The sequence below is a fragment of the Natrix helvetica genome (assembly GCF_964273705.1).
Source record: "Natrix helvetica genome assembly, chromosome: 3".
Lineage (NCBI taxonomy): Eukaryota > Metazoa > Chordata > Lepidosauria > Squamata > Natricidae > Natrix > Natrix helvetica.
In genome coordinates, this window is record NC_138549.1 from 50,622,410 (window position 1) to 50,649,402 (window position 26,993).

Sequence of the window (26,993 nt, forward strand, 5' to 3'; positions counted from 1 at the left end):
TGTAACAATTTTTTTCCATGTTAATTAAATTTTAGTGTATATATGCTTCCATCATGGATAGCCAAATGGGTATTTCTATATAGTGGTCATATTTAATTTTTTTCCAAACTAATATCAGGGACTGACTAACATAGGGTCTATGAAAATACTTATGTGCAGATCCTTTTTCATACCTTAGGAATGCATGCCATCCTGCTTGGAGGTCATGACCTTCCAATTTGAGTAATCTTTTATTTCTTAACATTGTCCATTCTTTTATCCATGTAAGAATAGCTGCAGTATAGTAAAGTTCCCAGTCCAGTACGCCAAATCCTTCTTTTTCCTTGGTGTCTTGTATAGTTTTAAGTTTTATTCTTGATTTTCCCCCCTGCCATATAAATTTAGAGACCAATTGGTTCAAATTCTTTTAAAAACCTTTTTCTAATTTGATAGGAATGTTCTGAAACAAGAAAAGAAATGTTGGTAGTACATTCATCTTTATTACCACAATCCTACCCATCAGGGACAATTGTAAATTTTTCACCTTTCTTAATCTTTCTTAGTTTTATTAATCAAACTAATATACTGTAAATGTGTTCTTTGATGGACACACACCTCACTGTTAGATGTATACCTAGATATTTCACTTTTTTGACTATTTGAATACCCAATTTCTTCATTAAATCCTCTTTCAAGATGGGTGTCATATTTTTAACCAACATTTTAATCTTTGTCATATTTATTTTCAGACCCGCTACTTTCCCATACTCTGTCAATTTCTCAATAAGTTTCATACCAGACTTTAAAGGATCCTCCAAAACAAAAACGAAATCGTCCGTGACAGAGGTGGGTTTCAACTGGCATGGACCAGTATGGCTGTACCAAATGGTGAAATTTAGCATGCCTTACCATACCTGTTGGTCAGGAGGCCCCGTGCCGGATCACTCCCTCCCCTCGTTCACTCTTTCACTCGTCCCTCCCCTCCATACGATGCTGCCGAGAAGTTCTCAGAAGAAGAACCAGAAGAAGAAAGAACTACTGTGTGGCTGGGGAGGGAGGATGTTGGGGAAGAGGGGAGAGACAGAGGAGCTGGAAGAGTGTGTGATGTGCACAGGCTGTGAGTTTTTAAAATGTCTGAGTAAATCCAGGAAGAGGGAAGAGGCAGAGGGACTGGAAGTGTGTGTGCTGTGCAAAGGCTGTCGGTTTAAAAATGTTTTGTGTGTGCACAGGCTGTGAGTTTTTAAAATGTCTGAGTAAATCCAGGAAGAGGGAAGATGCAGAGGGGCTGGAAATGTTTGTGTAAGGTGGTCAGTAATGTTGAAGACCGGCAAGGACAGCCATATTTCCTCTATAAGTAGCTGTTTTATTGTTTTGTGTACTTATTTTATTCTTATTTAAGTAGTTAGTGCACAAAATAGTAATTTTCCTTTTTTATATCTTCTTTTTGTAGGTCATTCTTTGGGGCAAAGAATTCAGTGACATTGACTTGGCCACTCCCACCCAGTCACATGATTGCCAAGATACTCCTACCTGGTCACATAGCTGCCAAGCCACTCCCACCCAGTCACATGACTGCCAAGCTACTCCCACCTGGTCATATGATCACCAAGCCACTCCCACCCGGTCACATGACCATCAAGCCACTCTCACAAAACAGGCCACACCTAAAGAATAGGTTCTAAAAAAATTGAACCACTGGTCCGTGAAGGGCTGTAACTTAAATTGTTCCTTTTTAGTTTCTAATCCCTTTATCTGTTCCTTTTTATGCACATTCCTAGCTAAAACTTCTAGCTTTTTTTCTTATTGAATTAGGATTTCTCTCTCTGATTCTTTCAGTGGTACATTAAGAATGAGAATGCTATGTCCTCAATACACAAAAGGAGCTACTGCCAGAAACAATGAGGGTGTCATCCCTGGAGGCTATCTTCTCTGGATCTTCATGGCTGCCACATTTAGTGCAAAGATCTGCTGTGGGAAACTGGGAGGAGGGTTGATTGGAGTGAGTAGAGATAGATAGCCATAACAACATTCTTTTCTCTGGGATTCAAGGACATTCAGCCTGTACCTGGAGAGGTGGGAATGGGAAACATCTCCAGTTGGGACAGTGGATTGATTGGATCATGTGATGGACATGTGGGTGCAGGGGACTTTCCTTTGGGTTGGGAAAACCCAGGGGCTTTCAGATTCAAGTTTTCCCAGTTGTACCAATATGAGATCTCTAATAAAATGGAACTTTGAGGAATTGTTCGCCTTGGAATCTTTCTTGGTTGGGATTGTTACTTGTAACACTGACATTAACCCAAATTTCAAATTGAAACCTCAACCCAGCTCCAAGCTTAACAGGGCACTGTCTGGGGTCCTGAGCCCCGTGCAACAACCAGGATACCAGGCAGCACAAAGACTCAGTGAAGATGGAGGAGAAAACCACAACCACAGAGGGAGCTACTGGGACTGGTTCAGAGGTCGCCATTTAGACCATCTACTTCCCTTCCGAATCCGTAACGGTAGCAGTGGAGGCTGCAGAGACTGAGCACTGGCACGGCACCCAGTCCAAAGAGCCAGCACCCAAGCATGTCACTCAGATGGATCCTTCCCTATGGGGTGAAACCGTGGGAACTGTGCCACCTCAGGAGAGGGCATTTGGGGTGACCTGGTAAGGATCTCTGATTGGAACGAGCAGAGTGGAGCATGCCCATGCCTTCAAATGGAGAGAAACCAGGACTCCTGAGCCCAGTGATTCCAGGAAGTGGGGTCTCCTGCCACCGTAACAGAGCCAGTTGCTAGAAGGTCTCCCAGAGCAGTTTGACCAGCTCAGCAAGGGTAGCATTGCACATCCTCCCCCCACTGGCCAGCCCACCTGGGCCCTGACTCAACCCACATTCAGTTTCCCATGTGACCATCCAGAGTGGAGCATCAGCTTCATTTCACTCGGTGTGAAACAGATTGTGTCTTAGCCTCCCTCGCCAGTCCTGGCCCACTGGGATGACAGCACTTGCAGGAATCAGAGCTGTGCTGCAGCAAGGGCTCCTAGGCCAGTCTAGCCCAGGAATTCAAGGATAGCTGTTGGGGCTGCCAAGACCCAACACCCCTCCTCACCAGCCAGTCATCAAGCTTCCTCCCACCAAGCAAATGCCCCCGGGTTGGGCCTTCTGGCCCACTGGGATGACAGCACTTGCAGGAATCAGAGCTGTGCTGCAGCAAGGGCTCCTAGGCCAGTCTAGCCCAGGAATTCAAGGATAGCTGTTGGGGCTGCCAAGACCCAACACCCCTCCTCACCAGCCAGTCATCAAGCTTCCTCCCACCAAGCAAATGCCCCCGGGTTGGGCCTTCTACCCCAGCCAGGGTAGAATGCAGTATCAATGGATGCCAGCCCCGGTCTCACAGTTGGCACTGGCCCCGCAACCTGCACAGCCAGATGCTCCTCCCCCATGATTCAAAGTAACTTTCAAAGGAACCCCAGGGAAGCTGGCCTGTTCCCTCACTCAGATTTGGTCCCACATTGACCGTTATGGGGACCAATATCAGACCCATCAAGACATTGTATCAGCAATTGCTGATAATATGAATGATTGGGATGCAGCAGACTAGATAGCCAGCTACATGATCAGGGAGCCCCCAAAATGGAGGATGCAGATGAATTTGTATAGCTCCTCTGGGCCCGATTTGAAGACATGGCCCACAGAGAGGAAGCCAAAGCTCAAATGAAAGCCCTGAAGCAAGATGGCTGACCCCCAAAAGACTTTGTCTGGGAATTTTGAAGGCTGGCAGGAAAACTAAGAGACTGGCCTGAATGCCTTCTCATCTGTCACTTTAAAGAGGCCCTAGACCAGGATCTCAGGCAAGCTTGCAGCATTAGAGGAGTTCCAGACTGTATACAGGACAAATACAGGTTGGCCATAGCCATGGATTTAGAGATCCACCCACATTGGAAGCCTACCCCAGAAAAACTAGCCAAAAGAACCCTGGGTCACTGAGCCCCTGTAAAACCAGCTGACACACCGCAACCAGTACTTCCAGGGACGATCAAGTGCTTCTGATGCAGCCAACGTGGCCACAATGTTATCCAAGTGCCTGGCACTCACCCCAGTCCCCCAACTCCAGACTGCATCATCCTCCCAGGGAAGAAGAACCCCAAGGAAGGTGCTAGACAAGGGAAAAGTCACCTGACAAGCAGTTGAGATTCCTCCTCCCCCCACCAGAAGGGAGGAAACTCTGACTGTGGAGACCCCTCTGGGCTCCACCAATGGAAGCAGCGGGGAAGAGGATCCAATGGTAAATGAAGCCATCCATCCCTTTTCCATCAAGTCCTGGATAGTAGAGACTGGGGTCCAAGGGGACATAGAGGCCATCATAGATACTGGCTGAACCAGGTGTCTGATCTTTGTCCAACAGCTAGGAAACACAAAGCCTCTGGTACATCCCATATGCTTTGAGCAGGTCACTGGGACATTAATAGGTGGAGCCCCAGCTACTTTAGTCATGGAACTTGTTAGACTGGAGATGGGGCACCACAAGGAGCTTATATGCTTTGTAGTAGCCCCCCAAATGACTGAGTCAATCATACTATGTCTTGCTTGGCTGGACAAATGGGCCCCCATCATCATGTGGGAAGATGGTTACCAAAAGCTAAGACTAGGCATTGGACCACTGCTGCCAGTCCTGCCAGACAAATGCCAACAAGCACCAGCCCCTGTCAGCCCCAGCCAGCTGGAAAACATTGCAGCCACCATAGATGAGCTCCTTGGCTGTCCCCAAGTGCCCAGGGAATATCAGTACCTGATGGTCCCCTTTAGTGAGCAAGACTGCAACTTCCTCCCTCCCCACCACCCTACTGACAGTGCAATTGAATTCATACAAGGAGCAAAGTTGCCAAAGCCAAAAATGTACTCCATGACTCCAAAGGAAATGGCAGAGCAGAGAAAATACATCGATGCCAACTTAGCTAGGGGTTTCATTCAGTCTGCAAAATCCAAAGTGGCAACCTCAGTGTTGTTCAAAGAGAAAAAAGATAGGGGTGAGGCTATGCATTGATTTTCACAGAATTAATGCTGTGTGCATGGAGAACACCTACCCCCTCCCCTTGATGAAGGACATGCTAAGCCACTTAGCGGGCAAAGTTTCACAAAGCTGGACCTAAGAGAAGCTTACTACCAGATACAGATTAGGGAGGGCTACGAATGGAAGACCGTGTTCAACTGTCCATGCCGTTTGGGCTCCATGGAGCTCCTGCCATCTTCATGCAACTACTGCATTTTTTGGAGTATAAGATGCACCAAGACTTTTAAGAGGCAAATTAAAAAAAAAACTTTTTGCACTCTGCAGACCTCCCACAAAAAAACCCATTTTTCGTGAAAACAGGCCGTTTTTGTCAAAAAAGGGCATGCATAGCCTTTAGGAGGCTTGTAAAGTGCTCCTGAGGGCTGGGGGGGGGGAATAAGCAGAAAATGGGCCATTTTTTCTCATTGTTGTCCTCCCCAGCCCCAAGGAGCACTCTGGAAGCCTAAAAGCTATGTACGGCCATTTTTGCAAAGGGGGCAGGATTTCGGGAGGCCAAAAATGCTGCATTCAGTTTATAAGATGCATCCAGATTTTCATCCTCTTTTTTGAGGGAAAAGGGTGGGTCTTATACTCCGAAAAATACGGTAATTAACAAAGTGCTGTATGAGCATCTGTACAAGGGGGTTCTAGTTTACCTGGATGACATTCTCATGTTCAGCGAGACACTGGAAGAACACGGAAGCAGGTGCTGAAAATACTAGCCACGAAGCTCTATGTGAAGCTGTCTAAGTGTGAATTCAATAAGACCTCCCTAGACTACCTGGGCTATTGAGTCTCAAGTGAAGGAATTGAGATGGATCCATGGAAACTAAAAGCGATGCTAGATTGGCAAACCCCACACACCCGCAGCAACTCTTCCTGGGGTTCACAAACTTCTATAGGCAATTTATCCCAGGATTTGCAGAGGTGGCCCTGCCCCTAATGAAACTATTGAAAATAGGAGGGCCTCCTATGAGACTACAGCCAACCCAACCGCTGACCTTGTAGCTGAATTGTCAAAAAGCATTCGAGAAATTAAAGCAGCTTTGTGCAGAGGAGCCATCCTCCAGCACCCCGACCTGGAATGACAGTTCATTGTTCAAGCCAATGTCAGCAACATAGTAGTGGCAGCAGTGCTTCTGCAAAAGGTCCCATAGAGTCAAGTCTTGCCCTGTGCATATGTGTTGAAAAAACTCACCAATACAGAAAGACAGTGGGCTATTTGGGAGAAAGAAGCCTATGTGGTCAGCTGGGCTCTCCTTGGTCTGCCGGCGGCCTGCAGAGCTGGCAGCAGAGTCAGACAGTGAGGAGGTTGGGGAGAAACATGGGCCAGTCCTGGAGTCTGGGGAAGACTCAGACGAGAGTTCTGTGTCAGAGGCAGAAAGGGGGCTATCTGGGAGTTATGTGCTGCCTCCAAAGCCTCCAGAGTCGGACAGCAGCGAGGCAGAGGAAAAGTCTCCCCTGTTCTCAGTGCACATATGCACAGAGCTGGCAGAAGACAAGAACAGTTAAGACAGAAGGGAAGACTCAGGAGTAAGGCTTGGAGATGATTGGCCCCTCCTATAGGACATAAAGGAGGGGCAAAGGCATGTGAACCTTTGCAGGAAGCAACTTAGTACATGCTGGTCAATTTACCTTCCAAAGCTCTGTTTTGCCTCTTTGCTTCATGTGGCCTTGCCAAGCTACAGTAATTGCCAATTAAGCCTTTGGCAGCGTTTCAAAGAAGAAAAAGGTAGGTGCTTATCAGCCTTATCCCGAAAGACTTTGGCAGCCTACTGTAGGACTCTTTACAACTATTTGGGACTCATTACAGGCTGTGAATGAACATAATTCACAGCCTTTGAAATAAATAAAGGGTTTTGGGGACTAAGCATGTGCTTTTTACTGTAACAGGAAGCCTAGGTCAGAACACTCCTCTCCTGGAGACACTTCCTGGAAGGACGCAAGGTGCCTTTCGAGGTCTGGACTGATCACAAAAACCTCGAAGCACTAAAAAAAAAAACCTGGAAGCTCTCCCTCAAACAGGTCCACTGGGCACAGGATTTCCGGCAGTTCAACTTAGAGTTAAATTACATCCCGAGGGTGGGGGGAACCTGCTTGCTGATGCCCTGTCAAGAAAACCACAATTTGATAGTCGGAGAGAGAAAGTCGTCTATACTATCATCCCCCCCTCACAACAAGTGGCGCAGATCACCACCAAGGGTCATGTCAAGTGCCAAAGTGGCCCCACAGGGGGGAAACTCATAGCGGCACTAAAAACTGCACTCTCTGCTGACCAAAGGTTTAATGAAAACAAGGACACCCTAACTATGAGAGAGGAGCTAGCCTGGAAGGGGTTCAAACTATATGTCCCCATCAGCTTGAAGCTGCAAGTTTTGCAACATAGCCATGACTCACGACTGGCCGGTCACTTCAGACTCCTAAAAACCTTCCACCTGACCCGAAGGCAGTTCTGGTGGCCAAAGATGAAAGCCGATGTAGAGGACTATGTAAAAGGTTGTGCCACCTGCGCCACCATGAAGATGAGGCCAGGAAAAACCCCTGGACTTCTTCAACAAGTGGCTAACCACGGCTGACCCTGGGAGGAGATCACTATTGATTTTATCATCAAGCTCCCAGAGGGTGGGGAAAATACAGTCATCTGGACTGTGATTGACTTATTTTCTAAGCAAGTCCACTTCACCACCTGCTCGGGATTACTCTCAGCCAAAAAGTTAGCTAAGATGTTCATCAAACAAATCTACCACCTGCACGGAGTGCCCCACAGGGTGATCTCAGACAGAGGCACCCAATTCACCATTAAATTCTGGAGAGAATTCCTGAGATCAGTTGGATTTGTGCAAGGCCTTAGCTTGGCTTTTCATCCGAGCATGAATGGAGTTGCAGAATGAATGAACGCCATGGTAGAGGAGTGCATAAGATGTTATGTGGACTACCAGCAAGAGGCTTCAGCAGATCTGCTGCCTTTCGCAGAAGTGGCTTAAAGCAACGCTGTGCATAGCAGCACCAGATTAACCCCCTTTCAGGTCACCAGTGGCATGGATTTCATTCCCATGCCTGAGCTGCCAAGAGAGTCAGGGAGAGGTGGTTAGAGACTGACTGAATTAACCTCCCATGCTCGTCTCATTTCAGGACATGCTTTTCGGTTGAGGGGGGAAGCTTGTTAGCCCTGGAGACCATCTTCTCTTTGGATCTTCAGGGCTGCCACATTTAGTGCATAGGCCTGCTGTGGGAAACTGGAAGGGGGGTTGATTGGAGTCGGTAGAGATAGATAGCCATAACAACATTATTTTCTCTGGGAGTCAAGGACGTTCAGCCTGCACCTGGAGAGGCATGATTGGGAAACATCTCCAGTTGGGACAATGGATTGATTGGACCATGTGATGGACATGTGGGTGCAGGGGAAGGGACTTTGACTTTCCTTTAGGTGGGGAAAATCCGGGGGCTTTCAGATTCGAGTTTTCCCAGATGTGCCAATATGACATCTGTAATAAAATGGAACTTTGAGGAATTGCCTGCCTCCGAGTCTTTCTTGGTTTGGGATGTTACTTGGAACCATGACAGAGGGTTTAGTCATAGGGTGAATGGCTTGGAGTGGGATTGCTATTGATGACATGCCAATTAAATGTTTAGTTGGGAACCTAGCGCTGCTAAGCAAGTGGAGCTAGCAGTGCTTCCAGGCTTGTTAGTGATTGACTGAGGGGAGATAGTTGCTTTGGGTTTCAAATAAATTAGATATGCCTTTGGTTTCTTCATATATAATTATAATATAATTATATAAATATTAATATTTAGAGTGTATATTTGGGGAAATAACTCATCTGGGCCTAACATCTGGATGATTTTTTAATCAACTAGCTGAATATCCGGGCTGCACTACGAAACTATGTGATTGGGCTTGATAAATCGACACTTACAGCTTGAAAATTAATGAGTAGTTACTATCAACCTCTCCTCTCCTCTTCTCTCTCTCAGGCTTGCCCCACAGAAGCCGCCCCCCAATCTTACCACCTTGTCTCCCTCAGGTTTCCCCACAGAAGCCCCACCTATCCTATCACCTTGTCTCCCTCAGGTTTGCCCCACAGAAGCCCCACCTATCTTATCACCTTCTTTCCCTCAGGCTCCTCCACAAACTCCCAGCCAGCAAGCTGGATGAGTCATGCACTGGCCATGCTCACATTTTCAGGTTGGGAGGGTAAGTAGAATGTCTAACTCCTTAGCATTAGAGCATGTTAATAATAATATAGGAAATACTAATGCTCTGATTATCATTTTGAAAAATCCCTTGTTACCGAGCATATAGTATATGTATATGTGTGTGTGTGTGTGTATGTATATATACACATATACATACATACACACACACACACACATATAGAGAGAAAGTTATCCAACATGACATACTAGGAAATAAAAATGTCTAATTTCAATTATGTTTATTCCTTTGTTCACAAGAATACCCATCAACCTAAGCATGACCAACAAGCAAGCTATTTGGTTTTTTTAGCTGAACACTATCTGGAAGGTCAAGGCTCCCACCTTAGTCAATTGGCAGAGTGGAATATTCTGTTTAAGGAAATAAACCAGCATTTTCCTGCCAAGAAATAACAATAACAGATATTTAATCAAGAGTCCCAAAGGTGCTTTTTCAAGAGGCAACTGGACTTTATTGTGTATCTTTGAAGATGTTCCACTTCTTATCCAAGAAGCTTCTTCAGCAAAGAAGAAGCAAAACATCTTCAAAGAAAAACAAGAAAGTCCAGTTGCCTCTTGAAAAAGCACCTTTGGGACAACCATGACCTGGATGACTGAGAATCTCAATAGACATTAAATTGAGAGATTTATTTCCAGTTACCAGCTAAAAGAATGCTAATAGTGACAAGTTAATTTTCAAGGAGAATAAAGAAAAGTAACAATACAAGTAATGTGTGCATGTATGTGTATGATAGCACTACTTAAAACTTTAGAAAACACATTGAATTGCTTTTTCACACAGAACAAAACACATTGGGAAAAAAGCATATTGTGATTAATTTTTATGCTAATAAAAATATGTGAGACATGCAACAAATTGTTTCATCAAAATAATGTACCTGCATTTCTAGCAAATTGAGAATTCCTAACTAGAATTAAAGTTCCAACCCATGCATCTCTCCTCCATTTAAAGTAGTTATTTATAAGTAATCACACAAAATACCTTACCTGAATGCTTCTGACATTTGAAGTTCGTTGATTTGACATATTTAAGCAATAGAATTTTCACTGCAAAAAACCTAAATTCAATTAAAGAAACAAAAAAATGATAGCAAAAACTTTATGAATTATAATGGCATTCTATAAGCAAAGTTTTATTACTATACTTTGACCATGGTGCTTCCTGGTAACTATGAATTCATCAGCTCAGATTATCTTTCAGACTCAAGTTTCAGAGTTACTAAGATACACCCACAGGAACTTAGAACATCTGAAATTCATTACTGAATTTTTAATAGATCCAATGAGTAATATCACTTTCACAACACAATAGGAAAGGAGCACATGTTCTATTAAAGGCACAAAGTTAATAACTATCTACATTATTTATTTATTATTTATTTCAATTCACAAAACAGAATTGCAAAACCTTTATATACGAAACCAGAGTTTCCTGGATGATCTTTCATGTAGACTGTAACCTAAAGAGGATAAACAAACTACTCAGAGGTCTGATAAGAAGGGAATTCAGAGAAAAAAGACCACTAGAAATTACATGAGCATTGGCATTTTATATGTTCAATACAGCTTCCTTACTGTGCCTATTGAATACAATTACATGAGCATTGGTATTTTGTATGTTCAATACAGCTTCCTTACTGTGCCTATTGAAGTACAGGTAGTCCTCAACTTACAACAGTTCATTTAGTGACTGTTCAAAGTTATAATGGCACTGAAAAAAGTGACATGAACATTTTTCATACTTATGATCCCTGCAGCATTCCAATGATTACATAATTTTTATTTGGATGCTTGACAACTGACATTTATGACAGTTGCAGTATCCTGAGGTCATGTGATCAACTTTTGCAACCTTTTGATAAGAAAAGTCAATGGGGAAACCAGATTCACTTAACAACCATGTTACTAATTTAACAACTGTAGTGATTCACTTAACAAATGTAGCAAGAAAAGTCATATAATGGGACAAAACTCACTTAACAAATTTCCCACTTGGCAACATAAATTTTGGGCACAATTGTGATCATAGGTAGAGGACTACCTTGTATGGCATGGCTTGGATATATACTGTTTTCCAGAAGCCAGTTTCTAAATTTATATGTAACCTTAAATTGAGACTAAAAATAAACGATAAGAATAAAATATAATCAAAATGGAAATTCCTCAGTGTTACAACTGCATAGGATTACTTTAAGCAGAGGCAAACTTTCTTCCATGTCAGTTTTAACTGACCTCATTGCTGCTTGAGAAATCAGGACAACAGAATGTTGATGAGTAAAAATAGACTATCTTCTTGGACTGCAATCCCCATCCTCTGTTTTACTTGCTTAATTTTATTTAGCAATAGAGTTCTTAATGCATTATGTCTTACGTCTGACTGCATGAACAGAAAAGAGGCTAATAGTTAATAGAAATATATGGTACTTTCATATTTTTATGGAGATTTTTCCCCTTTCACCAAAATCACGCTTGGAATATAACCATATATGTTAATATTGCAGAAGCATTGCAATATTGGGGAAGAAAATGAACTATATCTGAGGTACCAAATCTTTTGCATTAGGGATTAAGAACTTGTGCTCCTTTTAAGGTTGACAAATTACAACTATCAGCAGCCATGTCAATATAATTATATAAGGGGTGTACTAGTCAGGAACTTTGAGACTGACTCTTTATACTGTTTATCCCTCAAAATAAATTCCTAATTAGAAGCTCACAAGTTGCTTTGGGCTTTCCCTGCTTTCCTCCCAGCATGGTCAGTAATAAAAGGATGCTGGAAATTTTAGTTCAACCCTGGTCTCTACGCATCTTTTTTAAGCCATCAAATTATTGTGAGAAAGTGAGCTTAGAAGCCTACCTTGTTGTCTTAGAGGTTTTGGACTACAATCTGTAGCACCAGCCATAATATCTTGGTAATGTCAGCCAAAAGATCTGTTATGGGACAAATTCTTTTTTCTTTCCTATTTTACTACTACTTGCATTTATCTTGAATTCATTGCAGCTTCTTCTCCTGTGTACTTACACAGTATATAGGATTGCAGCCTACCTGAAACAATGTGATTCTACATGCCATGTTCATTCCCTCCCACAGTTGCAACCAGGTATAAACAGCAGTTTTTTTTCAATTGCTGATAGCTGCAAACTCTTTGTATTGTGTAGAGTAAGATGTTTTGTACCCTTTTCACCTCATTCTGGAGTGTAGATGGATTTTTAAAATTTTACATAGGTGTGTTAAATACACACACAGACACAGAGACACACACACACTGCATTCAGAAAGCATTCAGACCCTGTTCACTTTTGTCAATTTTGTTGTGCTGCAGCTGGATTCTACAATTGTTGAAATTCTTTTTTTCTCTCATTAACAATAAACTTTCTGCTGTCCTGAACATAAACACACTTAGAATTTGTTCCTCGCAGTCTGAGAGTCCTTCAGGTGCTTTTTTGTAAACTCCAAATGGGCTTTCGTGTGTTTTGCACTGAAGAAAGGCTTTCATCTAGCCACTCTTCCATAAAGCCCAGGGCTGCAGTGATGGTTGTCCTTCTGGAACTCTGTCCCATCTCTACATAGGATCTCTGAAGCTCAGTCTAAGTGACCATTGGGTTCTTGGTCATTTCTCTTAATAAGTCCTTTCTCCCCCCGATTGCTCAGTTTGACTGGGTGACCAGCTCTTGGAAGAGTCCTGGTTGTGCCAAATGTCGTCCATTTGAAAATTATGGAGGCCACTGTGCTCTTAGGAACCTTTAGTGCAGCAAAAATGTTATTGTAGCCTTCCCCAGATCTGTGCCTTGCAATAATCCTGTCTCTGAGTTCTGCAGGCAGTTTCTTTGACCTCATCGCTTTTGCTCTGCTACAATATGCATTGACATCTGCGAGACCTTCTATAGAGAGATGTGTGCCCTTCCAAATCATGTCCAATCAATTTAATTCACCACAGGTCAACTCCAGTCAAGGTGTAGAAACATGTCAGCAATGATCAAGACAAATGGGGGTCACTAAAGCTAAATTTCAGGTGCTGTTACAAAGGATCTGAATAATTATGCCATTGTGATATTTCAGGTTTTTCTTTTTAATAAATTTACAGACATTTCTAAAATTCTGTTTTTATTTTGTCATTATGGAATACTGAATGTAGATTAATGAGAAAAATGAATTTCAACAACTGTAGAATCAAGTTGCAGCATAAAAAATTGACAAAAGTGAAGGGATCTGAATACTTTCTGAATGCACTGTATATAATATTATATATTTTCCACTGAAATCAGTAGGAAATTGCCAAGTTGTTATTAGCAATTCCCACCAGATTTTGATAACATCATTTTTGAGAGCTCTAGGTTTTCCAAAAGACAGTTGAGACTGTTGGGGTTACTAGGCTGTCCCCAAGAACTTGGGGGCACAATTGACAATTAGGAGGATAATTTTCAGTGTTTTTCTTACATCTTTTAAGATAAAAAACAGGTTGTGAAAATCCATAAATTATAGATCATAGTGCAGTCTGATAATCAGTATTTGAATAATTTCACATATAAACAATATGAACAAACAGAATTTAACTAAAAGACTGAATAAGCCAGTCCTATCGGGCATACAGACTTTGATCTCATGACTGAGTAATTTAGTAAGTATTGGACTTTACATGCCAAAGTCCCTAGGATTTGTGATCCAGCATGAGGCACAGGAAGAAATAAACAGGGGGGGGGGGTTCTTAACTGCTCTGCCTTGTCTAAAAATAAGTCCTGTGGGGAGTGCTGAGGGACATGCAGTTATTCAGCACCAAGCTACCTCAATTTGCTTGGATGAAGTGGAGGTCTGCGCCAGGTGCTTCTCTAATATCCATCTTTCCTACTCTTGCAACCCAGATGCAATTGAAAAGAAGCTGGAAATAACATTTTTCTCATGCTGACATCCCCATCTGTAACATGCATAAAACTGGCATGGTTATTATGAAATGGACTTGTATTATTCTTTTTAAAGACCTAGATAGAAATTATGCCGAGTAGCAAGCTTACTCTGAAAGGAGGATGAAAACAACTCTATGTTGAAATGATTGCTCAAATACAATTCATTTCATGAAAGGTCACTGTCACCAGAGTTAATGATAAGCATTTTAGCAATGAGAGAGAAATTAATATGTCTGGGTTCAAACATTGAGTATTATAATTTGGCTTATTTGTACATGGCTCTCGACAAAGCCACAGGGAGAAGAATAAACATGCATTTGGTTAGCTGTCACCAAGTGTGCCCAGTAGGCTTTTATGAAAATCATACAAGAGCACATACATTTAGGAAAATGCAAAATCTCAGAACAACATTCTTTAATTTAAAAATTCTTGCCTGTGTATTCAGTAGTTGCAGTAATAGTTAATGAAAAACATTAATGACCTGGTATAAAGAAAATCACATTCATAGAATTCTGTATATGCTAGAATTCTGCTTATCCTTTATATGTTATTTTTAAAATTGTAGAAGCGTGAGAATTGGGGGGATTTCTACTACTAACATGGGAGCTACCAAAATTTTCTATGTACCCTATTACCTTTTTCCCATAAATGTTTTTAAACCAATAAAAATTCTTTACAAAAAAGAAAATCACATTCACAGCAACATAGTCCTTGTTCCCTAGTTATAAATGTATTTCCCAAGTCAATCTTTTATTTTTTAAAGCTGTCCCCCTCCCTTCTGAACTCCCATTAAGTACCTGATTATTTATATCAGAAAAGTTCCAGCCTGTCAGAAGAGTGAATGCTACACCTCCTTTTGCTGCTGACTGAGGCACCCTAGGTCAGCTGAGATCTTTCATGTGAAATAAATGCAGTTCTTTGTGCAGTGGATACTCTCAAGGGAAAGGACCTCTGGGACTGGAATAGATCAATGTTCAGAAGCCAAGTGTAATAGAGAATTCCTGTCATAGCTAGCAGTTGTTCTTCCTAAATATAGAGTAAGATTCATCATGTAACTTCATTCTGTCTTAGTTGAAACTAAGGCTCTCAAGTGTCAAGCAAAAATATATGAGTGCTCAGTTCCAGGTAATGTGTTGCTGCCATTTTTTCAATGTAGAAATGTCAGACGTTTTTTAAATAGTTTTGAATAAATAGCATTAAACAACAACCTCCTCCTTTTAACATATAACTTTTTGCAGTGAACAGACCTCATGCAAATCTTCAGGCCACTTATCAAGGGAAAAATCATGGGAATATGATTCCCAGTATTATCTATCCATAAAAAAGGTCAATGCATGCAATTTTAGAGGTTTTTTTTTTTGCTGTACTTATTGGTATTCCATCTTGAGCTCTTTGACAGATATTCAGTATAATAAAATGATGGAAGAATCAATGAGAAACCAGGAGGGAAAAGGATCTGTCTTGCTCTTTTTGGATGAGTTGCAAAGTTGAGGTATAAGTTGCAAAGTTGATGCACAGTGTCCTGAGGCGGGATAGGACTGAAAACCCCATTTCAAGAATGGAGTCACATGGGCTATCCTTGGACATCTCAGTTGCCAGAAGACCCTGAGATACAGGTAGGGCATGCAGACATGAAGTTTGGAAGTAGCTAGTCCCCGGGCAAGGATTTGTTCTTAGAGTTTAATTTTGATTGTCTTGATGCTGATTAATCTTACTTAAAGTCTATAATCAATTATATCCCCAAAAGAAAAAGGGAAAATATTTATCTCAAAGCACACAATATTTTTCAGTGCAAGCATCATATGTTCAAATGCAACCCAATAATTTACGACAAAGAAAGAAGAAACCATATGAATAATATACATAATAATGAAACAAAACTTTATTTTCCACTCCCCCCACCCCAATTGTTAGTTGAAATAGGCCATTGTAAAGTTTCAGTGTTGCTTTGGTAGAACTACATTAGGTATATAACTATCTAATCAAAAACCAATTATATAGTTATAAATACTTATAAATTTATTTATAAATATTTATAAACCAAATTTATAAATATTTATAAACCAAACTCTACTTCCACTGTAAATCTGTATCCTGCCCAATCTTCTGTTTAGTTTGGTTCCAGAAATACTGAATAGAGACATAAGAAGGAATGAGAGAATTGTCGCAGTAAATATTAAAAAGAGACTAATAAGTTAAGAGCTTTTTCAGATGATTTGGTGTTTAAAGAAATGAATACAGGGGACTTCCGGTGGCACCGTCGGCGTTGGAAGACGCTCCATAGGGAACACCAGCCCCGTGACTGAGTTAAGCTGCTAGAACAGCGTAAATCAGCTGTCTAGTGGCTTGAAAACTCCCCCCTTGGGAAAAGAGGGGGGAGTGAGCAGACGGGCGACGGTAGAGCTCCCCAGGATCCCCAGGAGAAATTCTGGGGCACGAAGGGTGAGAGCTCCCCAGAAGCCCGACATAGCTCCCCAGAAGCCCGACATAGCTCCTTGTCCGGGACTGGGTAATCTCCATTCCTGGAGCAATGGCGGTCTGCCTCTGAGCTCCGTATGCTTGCGGGGCTCTTTTGATGGGGCAGGGATGCTGCTGGTCCTCTTTTCCATCTTGAGGACCGGGGGTCCGGTAAACGACCACCCTGGCTTTTTCCAGGACCCAAGGCGGTCCCCCAGGGTGGTCTGACGGCCAGGAGAGAGCGGGGAGAATGACGAGGCGAGCGGGGAGAATGACGAGGCGAGCGGTGCGAGCGATGCCGGCCTGCCAGCCAGCTGACCAGCTGACAGGGACAGGGAGACGCCGTACGAGACCGGAGGAGAGGAGAGGAGAGTCGGCGGCTCTGGAGACAGAGGAGGAGAGTCGGCTGGAGACCGGAGGAGACCGGAGGAGAGGCAGCGGCGCCGAGACGCCGAACGCCGAACCCCCCAGCCTGCTGCAAACCGCGCAGGAAGCTGAGCAAGGGCCGAGCGAAGCGCGAAGCGCCGGAGGAAGCCGAGCGAAGGCCGAGCGAAGCACGAAGGTTGGAGGCCGGCGGGAACGGCGTTGGGGCTTGGAGCGGTGGCTGGGAGACGCTGGGAGACGCCGAACATGCAGGGAATTATGAACAATGGATGCAGGCCATGGCGGAAACGGAGCGCCGAAGGCCTGGTAGGAAGAGGGAGGCTTGTGACACTGAAGGCCGGGCAGGGATCAGGGGCCATGTTGCTGACTGGCAGGAGGCTTCAGTGCCAGGTCTGGCAGAAGAACCATCTGCCTCCTGCTAGCTGCCTGCTTGGCTGTGGCCATCTACCCCCTGTTGACTATTTACTAACTATCTGCCCCTTGCTTACCATCTGTGTGCGCCCGGTTGATCACCTCCTTACCATCTATTACCCTACAGTTTTTACTGACCATCTGCCCCCTGCTCATCATTAACCATAGACCATCTGCCCCCTGCTCATCATCAATTATAGACCATCTGCCCCTTGCTGCCCAACTTCCACCTGCACCCGAGCCTTGGCCTTCTACATGGTACTGGACTTAACATCTGCAGCACCTATAAATGATCTTAGGCCCTGCTGAAATCATAGTTTATCATGTATCTGAGGTCAGACCTGATCCTACTGCGGGAGTCCCCCCTCTCGCAGGTATGGCCCTCCGCCCTTTCGAGGGCCCACCTTGATGATGGATTTATTAATCCAGAGAGGTGGAGGAAGCGGAGACTTAGGGTTTTTTTTAACTAAATGCTATTTAAATGTTTTAGTGGGTTCCAGGGTGGGGGTGGGGGTTAACCAGGCCAAGAGAGGGGATAGTGCCAGGCGGACAGGTGTGGTTGGGAGGGGAGTGAGCGGAGCTGGGGAGGGGAGGGAGAATAATGATGTTCCATTAGAGGGTCTTTTTATATCAACGGTCGTAGGGAGGGGTGTGTGCGAGGATAGGCGAAGACTCTGTAGTCAGTTGGGACACCGCGGTCGCTGGACACACCCGGTCATTTGTCCCAACCCCCGCACCCTAGGTGGCCAGGATCTACAGAGCCAGGGCCTGAGGCTGATGTTGTGCAACGCGAGGTCCATTGTCAATAAGGCCCCCCTCATTAATGATTTGATCTCGGAGGGGGTGCCGGACCTTGCAGGGATAACGGAGACCTGGCTGGGCCACGAGGGGGGTCTACCCCTCGTGGAAATGTGCCCACCGGGATACCGTGCATTCCATCAGCCGCGGGCCCTGGGTAGGGGTGGTGGGGTAGCGGTGATTATAAGGGAGGGTCTGGAGCCGAGAGAGTTCACTGTGCCACAGATATCCGGGTGTGAGTCTCTGTGCGTGAAGTGGGGCCCAGGGGGACAGTTGGGCTTGCTGATTGTATACTTGGCTCCTCGCTATGCATCAGCGGCCCTGCCAGAGCTCCTCGAGAAGATCGCAGAGATGGCGGTTGAGACCCCCAAGCTACTGGTTATGGGGGATTTCAACCTGCCGTCGATAGGGGAATCATCCGAGGCGGCTCGGGAGTTCATGGCTTCCATGACAGCCATGGACCTGACCCAAATAATTCAGGGCCCCACACACGAGGGAGGCCACACGCTGGACCTTGTTTTTGTCTCTGGCCAGTGGAAGAGTGATCTGGGAATAGGGGATTTAGTCATTACACCCCTGTCATGGTCAGATCACTCACTTCTCCGGCTCAACTTCCCAGGAGCTACCCCCCATTGCGGGGAGGCAGAACCAGAATGTCCTAGATGGTTCCGCCCCAGGCGCCTGATGGATCCTGATAGGTTCCAGATGGAGCTTGGGCCACTTCCTGTAGCCCTGACCCGCTCCCGGATGGAGGACCTGGTGGCCGCATGGAATAGTGTGGCTACCGGGGCCTTGGACCGGGTTGCGCCTTTGCGGCCTCTCCTGCGGCAGTGAGCCACCCTGGCCCCTTGGTTTACCGAGGAGCTAAGGGTGATGAAGCGCCACAGGAGACGCCTAGAGAGCAGATGGAGATCTTCACGCTCCGAATCGGACCGAACACAGGTAAGAGCCTATTTACGGACCTACCTTGTGGCATTAAGATTGGCCAAGCGCCAATACTGTGCCGCTCTTATTGTGTCCGCAGATAACCGCCCTGCCACCCTGTTTCGGGTGACCCGCTCCCTCCTTTCGCAGAGGCCGCGGGAAGCCACCCTGCAGGGTAGAGCAGAGGAATTTGGGGAATATCTGCAGGACAAAATCGCTCAAATCCAAAGCGAGTGGGTCCCCCCCAGTAGTCCAGAGGGGACGTCGGAGGCGAGTCTTGAGGGACCATTCTGGGAGGAGTTTGACTCTGTTGCTGCTGATGATATGGACAGGTTACGTGGGCGACTGCGAGCCACTACATGTTTACTGGACCCGTGTCCCTCCTGGCTTATACTGGCATCCTGGGAGGTTACACGAGGCTGGCTCCAGGAGCTAGTCAACGCTTCCTTGAGAGAGGGGTCCTTGCCGGCCGCCTTGAAAGAGGCGGGGGTGAGGCCCCTACTCAAGAAGCCTTCCCTGGATCCAGCTATGTTAACCAACTATCGTCCTGTCTCCAACCTTTGCTTTTTGGCAAAGGTTGTAGAGAGTGTGGTGGCACAACAGTTCCCACGTCACTTGGAAGAAATTGATTATCTAGACCCACGCCAGTCCGGTTTCTGGCCCGGTCACAGCACGGAGACGGCCGTGGTCGCATTGGTGGATGATCTCTGGAGGGCCAGGGATGGGGGTTGTTCCTCCATCCTGGTCCTATTAGATCTCTCAGCTGCTTTCGATACCATCGACCATGGTATCCTATTGCATCGTCTGGAGGGGCTGGGGGTGAGGGGCACTGTCTTGCGGTGGTTCTCCTCCTACCTCTCCGGCCGAACGCAATGCGTGTTGGCAGGGGAGCAGAGGTCGACCCCGAGGCCACTCACTTGTGGGGTGCCACAGGGGTCAGTCCTCTTGCCCCTCCTGTTCAACACGTATATGAAGCCGCTGGGTGAGATCATTCGTGGTTTTGGGGTTGAGTACCATCTGTACGCTGATGATACTCAGCTGTACGTCTCCACCCCGAACCACCCCAACGAGGCCGTCGAGGTGATGTCCCGGTGCCTGGAGGCCGTACGGGTCTGGATGGGAAGCAACAGACTCAGGTTCAACCCCACCAAGACGGAGTGGCTGTGGCTACCGGCACCCCGGTTCAACCAGTGGGTTCCATCACTGGCCATCGGGGGCAAACAACTGGCCCCCATGGAGCGGGCGCGCAATCTGGGCGTCCTCCTGGATGCCCGGCTGTCAATGGATGACCATGTGACAGCCGTGGCAAGGGGGGCGTTCCACCAGGTTCGCCTGGTGCGCCAATTGCGTCCCCTATTGGACCGGGACGTCCTTAACACAGTCACACACGTGCTGGTGACGTCCCGTCTGGACTATTGCAATGCTCTCTACATGGGGCTTCCCTTGAGATGCACCCGAAGGCTGCAGCTGGTCCAGGATGCGGCCGCGCGGGCAATCATGGGAATTACCAGGTACTCCCATATAACACCTCTCCTGCGCGGGCTGCACTGCCTGCCTGTGGCTTTTTGGGTGCATTTCAAGGTGCTGACTATCATCTTCAAAGCGCTCCATGGCACAGGACCTAGCTATCTGCGGGATCGCATCCTATCCCACACATGCCTGCGACCAATCCGCTCTCACAGAGAGGGACTCCTCCGGGTGCCGTCCACTAGGCAATGCCAGCGGGCGACGCCCAGGAGTAGGGCCTTCTCTGTGATGGGCCCGACCCTCTGGAATGACCTCCCCCCTGACATCAGAACAACCACTGATCTCCGCTCCTTCCGCAAGAAACCTAAGACCCACCTGTTCCACTTAGCTGGCCTGGCCTAACCGTAGTTTTAATCTTCAATCCTCTGGCCTGTATTTTAAATTTTCAGGGTAGACTTTTTAGGCTGTTTTTTAATTTTTAATTCTATTGTACAGGCTTTGTATTTAATCTATTTTTAAGGGGTATTTAATATTTTCTACTATGTATATGGTTTTTTAGTTGTTATCTGTACACCGCCCCGAGTCCCTTCGGGGAGAGGGGGGGGGGTCTATAAATTCAATAAAATAAATAAATAAAATAAATGCTTCTGCTTTTGCAGAAACGAAAAATCACAACCACCCCTGCTGTCAATGTTTAAATCTATATTTGAGAGATACGCAGGCAGAGCAAAACAGGAGTGAATATAATTGTAAGTACAAACCTTAATTCCGATGTAATATACTTCCCTCTGTGAAGACAAAGGGACTTAAAAGGAAGATGGTGATTGAATAACAAAGGGTGTGTCGAAAGTGAAACCTAAAAGGGACAGCACTTGTTAACTGCCTGCTAACAATGTTAAAAGACTCAAGAGTTTAAGATCAAAGAAAACAGCGTTAGTTAACAAATCTAGGGGAATAGGTGGACTTTTTGGACTCAATAAACTGGCTATTGAAAAGTTTGTTTGAATATCTGGAAATAGCTTCAAAACAAACAAAACTAAGCATTTCCAAGAGCGCTGGGAGTTCCCCAGACACAGAAATTACAATCTTTATTACCCCCAGTAGAAACACAAACTCTGACACTTGAGGCTCTCCAAAATACATTAAAGGACCAAGCCATTGTTTTAGAGGAAAAGATTTCAAATGCTTTTAAAGACGTGTCTGAGGAAATGTCTGGAATTAAGGATTTAATCCAAACCCGTAATCAACAGATTAGGGAGGATATAGTAGATGCATTTAAGGGTTTACTTGGTTATGTAACATCTCTGGATGAGAAGGTGGAAGAAATTAATCAGTCTAATATCAAGTTGGAGAATAAAGTTGAAGAGGCACAAAGCAAAATCGATAAATCAGAGGCAGAAGTTACAATGATACAATACAGAATAATGGAATTTGCCTTAAGAATAAGAGGTCTGAAAGAACATAACCAAGATCTGAGAGATATTTTTGCTGAAGCTTTTGCTCAATTAACTGGTGAATCAAAGGTAGAGTGTGCCTGGCAGATCGATAAAATTTACCGTGTCAATTCATGGATTGCCAGACAGAGACAACTACCAAGAGATATTGTAATTTATTTTGTCACCAGGAAAACTAGGAATGAAATACTGCAAGCAACTTACAAAAATAAGTTACAAGTGGCAGGACAAGACGTGGTTAGTATTGAAGGAAATCCCTCCAAAAATGTTGAGATCCAGAAAGGATTACACATTTTTAGTGGACAAACGTAGAAATCGCCAGATACAATATAGATGGGAGGCCCCAGCCAGATTGGTGGTGAATTGCTAAGGAGAAAGATATCGTCTTAACTCAGTTTGGAAAGCAAGAGATTTCTATAGCAATGTATTAAAAGCTGAATATCCTCCATCCCCAGGGTCTAGAGGAAGAAAAGAAGCAGGCTAGACCAGACAGCAAGATATTCAGGTACAAGCGGGAGCTGCTCAAGTTCTGGACTTACCTGAGGAGACAGAAGAAATTATGGAACAAAGACAAACTTGAGCGGCCACTAAACACAAAGAGCAAGAATTAAAGATGCAGCAAGCCCAGACAATAATCCAAGAAATTACAAATATGAACACAGAAGCTGTGGGGGGAGCAAGATCAAAGGTGAAATCCCAGCAAGATTTTCAGGCAGCTCTTAGAAAGCTTCAGGGAGCTGAAGATGACAATTAAATTTCTAACCTGGAATGTTAATGGTTTAAATTCACCACAAAAAAGGAAAAAAATATTTCACTATCTGAAACAATTTAAAAATGATGTAATTTGTTTGCAATAAACACATATTAGAACACAGGATCAGAAATACTTGATGAATGCAAGATTGGGGCCATACTTTGTGGCATCTGCTCCAGAGAAGAAAAATGGTATAGTTATATACTTAAGAAAAGATTTAAAGGCTGAATTAATCGAAGCAGATCCTCAAGGAAGATATATTGCAATTGAACTACTAATAGAAGGAAAGAAAACACTCTTAACAGGAGTATATGCTCCCAATCAACAACAAAAACTTTTTTACAAGTTGCTTCATACTAAATTAACACAATGGGATTATAGATCGTGTATAGTACTGGGTGACTGGAACGGAGTACTGGACACCATCAAAGACAAGAAGAGACTAGCCAATAGTCAAACACAAACAAGACTGCCTAAATCCTTTTTTGAGTTGATGGATGATATGGAATTGAGAAACATTTGGAGAGAACGGAATGCTAAAGAACAGGACTTTACATTTTTTCCTGATAGGCATCAATCCTTTTCCGGAATTGACTTTATACTAATTACAAATGATTTACTTTCTAGGGTGAAGAAGACGAAGATATGCCCGAGAACCCTGACAGATCATAATCCGGTTTGGATGGAATTGGAATATAGAGAGGTATCTAGGAGGTCTTGGAGGTCAAATGAAAATTTATTTAGATATGAGAGAAATGTTATAGAATGTAAAAAACTTTTGAAAGAATATTTTGCTTTTAACATGTATAAGGGGACATTGATGGAAATGGTTTGGGATAATAATAATAATAATAATAATAATAATAATAATAATAATAATAATAATAATAATAATAATAATAATAATAATAATAATAAATATTTATTTCTTAGCCGCACCCTCTCCCAAAGGACTCGGGGCGGCGTACAACAAAACATAGGAAATAAATATATCGACATACATATAACAAAACATATACCAAGACATATATACGACATATACAAGGAGGAGGTGAACTGATAGATAAAAACAAGTAAAAACACAATGTTTAAAAACCCCTAAATAAATTGAATGCAATTAAAATACCCCAAATAAAAACCCGTCAGGAGCGATATAGTTGGATCAAAGTTGAGCCAGGCCAGCAACTTGAAAAAGGTGGGTCTTGAGCTTTACACGAAAGGAGCAGAGGTCAGAGGTATTCCTAATATCCGGGGGGAGGTCATTCCACAGGGCTGGGCCCGCCACAGAGAAGGCTCTACTCCTAGGCGCCGCCCCTCGACACTGTCTGGTGGACGGCACCTGGAGGAGGCCCTCTCTGTGCGAGCGGATTGGTCGCAGGGATGTATGGGGCAGAATACGATCCCGCAAGTAACTAGGTCCTAAGCCATGGAGCGCTTTAAAGATTGTTATCAAAACCTTGAAACGCACCCGATAGACCACAGGAAGCCAGTGCAGCTCGCGCAGGAATGGTGTCACATGGGAGTACCTAGTACTCCCCATAATTACCCGCGCGGCTGCGTTCTGGACCAACTGTAGCCTCCGGGTGCATTTCAAGGGAAGCCCCATGTAGAGAGCGTTACAGTAGTCCAAGCGAGACGTCACCAGCGCATGAGTGACTGTGCGTAAGGCGTCCCGGTCCAGTAGGGGGCGCAATTGGCGCACCAGGCGAACCTGGTGGAACGCCCCCCTTGTCACGGCTGTCACATGGTCATCCATGGACAGCCGGGCATCCAGGAGGACGCCCAAATTGCGCGCCCGCTCCACGGGGGCAAGTTGAATGCCCCCGATGGCCAATGATGAAATTAATTGGCTGAACCGGGGAGCCGGTACCCACAGCCACTCCGTCTTGGAGGGGTTGAGTTTGAGTCGGTTGTCATCCATCCAGATCCGTACGGCTTCCACACACCGGGACATCACTTCGATGGCCTCGTTGGGGTGGTTCGGGGTGGAAAAGTACAGCTGAGTATCATCAGCGTACAGATGGTATCCCACCCCGAAACCACGGATGATCTCACCCAGCGGCTTCATATATGTGTTGAACAGGGGTGGCGAGAGGACCGACCCCTGTGGCACCCCACAAGTAAGGGGGCGTAGGGTCGACCTCTCCTCCCCTGCCAACACACGCTGCGTCCGGCCAGAAAGGTAGGAGCCGAACCACCGCAAAACGGTGCCCCGGACCCCCAACCCCTCCAGCCGGCGCAGCAGGATACCATGGTCGATGGTATCAAAAGCCGCCGAGAGGTCTAATAGGACCAGGATAGAGGAACAACCTCTATCTCTGGCCCTCCAGAGATCATCCACCAACGCGACCAAGGCCGTCTCCGTGCTGTGACCGGGGCGGAAGCCGGACTGGCGCGGGTCTAGATAATCATTTTCCTCCAGATGCCGTGGAAACTGGTAGGCCACCACACTCTCTACAACCTTCGCCAAAAAGGGAAGGTTGGAGACAGGACGATAATTGGCCAGCTCCAAAGGATCCAGGGAAGGCTTCTTGAGCAAGGGTCTCACCACCGCCTCTTTCAAGGCGGCCGGGAGAGACCCCTCGCTCAGCGAGGCATTCACTAGGTCCAGGAGCCAGTCTCGTGTAACCTCCCAGGATGCCAGTACAAGCCAGGAGGGGCACGGGTCCAATAAACATGTGGTGGGTCGCAGTCGTCCACGCATTCTGTCCAAATCCTCGATGGCAACCAAGTCAAACTCCTCCCAGGTCGATTCCTCAAGACTCGCCACGGACGTCTCCATTGGACCACTAACAGGGACCCAATCCTTCCGAATTTGAGCGATTTTATCCTGCAGATATTTCCCAAATTCCTCTGCTCTGCCCTGTAGAGGGGCCTCCCGCGGCCTCTGAAACAAGAGGGAGCGGGACACCCGAAACAGGGCGGCAGGGCGGTTCTCTGCGGATGCAATGAGAGTGGCACAATATTGGCGTTTGGCCACTCTCAATGCCACAAGGTACGTCCTTAAATGGGCTCGTGCCTGTGTTCGATCAAGTTCGGAACGAGAGGATCTCCAACGACTCTCTAGACGTCTCTTGTGGCATTTCATCACCCTCAGCTCCTCGGTAAACCAAGGGGCCAGGGTGGATCGTTGCCGCCGGAGAGGCCGCAAAGGCGCCACCCGGTTCAAGGCCCCGGAAGTCGCATTATTCCACGCGACCACCAGGTCCTCTACCCGGGGGCGGGTCAAGGTTACAGGAGGTGGCCCAAGCTCCGTCTGGAACCTATCTGGTTCCATCAGGCGCCTGGGGCGGAACCATCTAGTGCTTTCCGGTTCCGCCTCCCCGCAGCGGGAGGTAGCACCAGGGAAGTCAAGACGAAGGAGTGAGTGATCTGACCATGACAGGGGAGTGATGGTTAAGTCCCCTCCTCCCAGATCACTCAACCACTGGCCAGAGACAAAAACGAGGTCCAGAGTGTGTCCTCCCTCGTGTGTCGGGCCCTGAATCATTTGAGTCAGGTCCATGGCTGTCATGGAAGCCATGAACTCCCGAACCCCCTCTGATGCTTCTCCCATCGATGGCAGGTTAAAATCCCCCATCACTAAAAGTTTGGGGGTCTCAACCGCCACCGATGCGATCAGCTCGAGGAGTTCAGGCAGGGCCGCTGATGTATAGCGAGGAGCCAGGTATACTATCAGCAGGCCCAACTGTCTCCCAGGGCCCCATTTCACAACAAGGGATTCACATCCGGACGTCTGTGGCGCAGTAGACTCCCTCGGCTCTAAGTCCTCCCGAATAATTACTGCCACCCCACCGCCCCTTCCCTGGGCTCGGGGCTGATGAAATGCTCGGTAGCCTGGTGGGCACATTTCCACGAGGGGAAGACCTCCCTCGTGGCCCAACCAGGTCTCCGTTATTCCCGCGAGGTCCGGCTCCCCCTCTAAAATTAGATCGTGAATGAGGGGGGCCTTGTTAACAACGGACCTCGCATTGCATAACAACAGCCTCAGGCCCTGGGTCTGTAACTCTTGACCACCTAGACCGCGGGGATTGGTACAAGCGACCGGGTGTAACCAGCAACCACGGTCTCCCAACCGACTATAAGTTCTTAATCTGTCCTCGTATCTGCCCCTCCCTGCAAGCAAAGCTTACATGAGAGGTGTCTTAATAAATTTGAACAATCTATATAGGCGTAGACAGGGGGGAAAACGAAGGGAATTAGAAGAAGAG

General features: G+C 45.7%; 1 protein-coding gene across 4 annotated transcripts in view; it reads right to left on the reverse strand.

The window, feature by feature from the left end:
- The window catches only part of SMPX (small muscle protein X-linked), a 53,716-nt gene extending 38,632 nt beyond the window's left edge, over nt 1-15,084 (reverse strand). For 2 of the 4 annotated variants that reach the window (XM_081948660.1, XM_081948663.1), the window contains exons 1-2: nt 14,931-15,084; nt 10,219-10,289 (exon numbers count right to left, since the gene is read on the reverse strand). In XM_081948660.1, the coding sequence (XP_081804786.1) occupies nt 10,219-10,257 (39 nt within the window). In that variant the 5' untranslated portion in view covers nt 10,258-10,289; nt 14,931-15,084. Of the gene's footprint in view, nt 1-10,218; nt 10,290-14,014; nt 14,145-14,566; nt 14,615-14,930 lie in introns of all 4 variants that reach the window. The other 2 variants (XM_081948661.1, XM_081948662.1) reach the window with 2 other exon arrangements.
- Nucleotides 15,085-26,993: the final 11,909 nt, after the last annotated feature.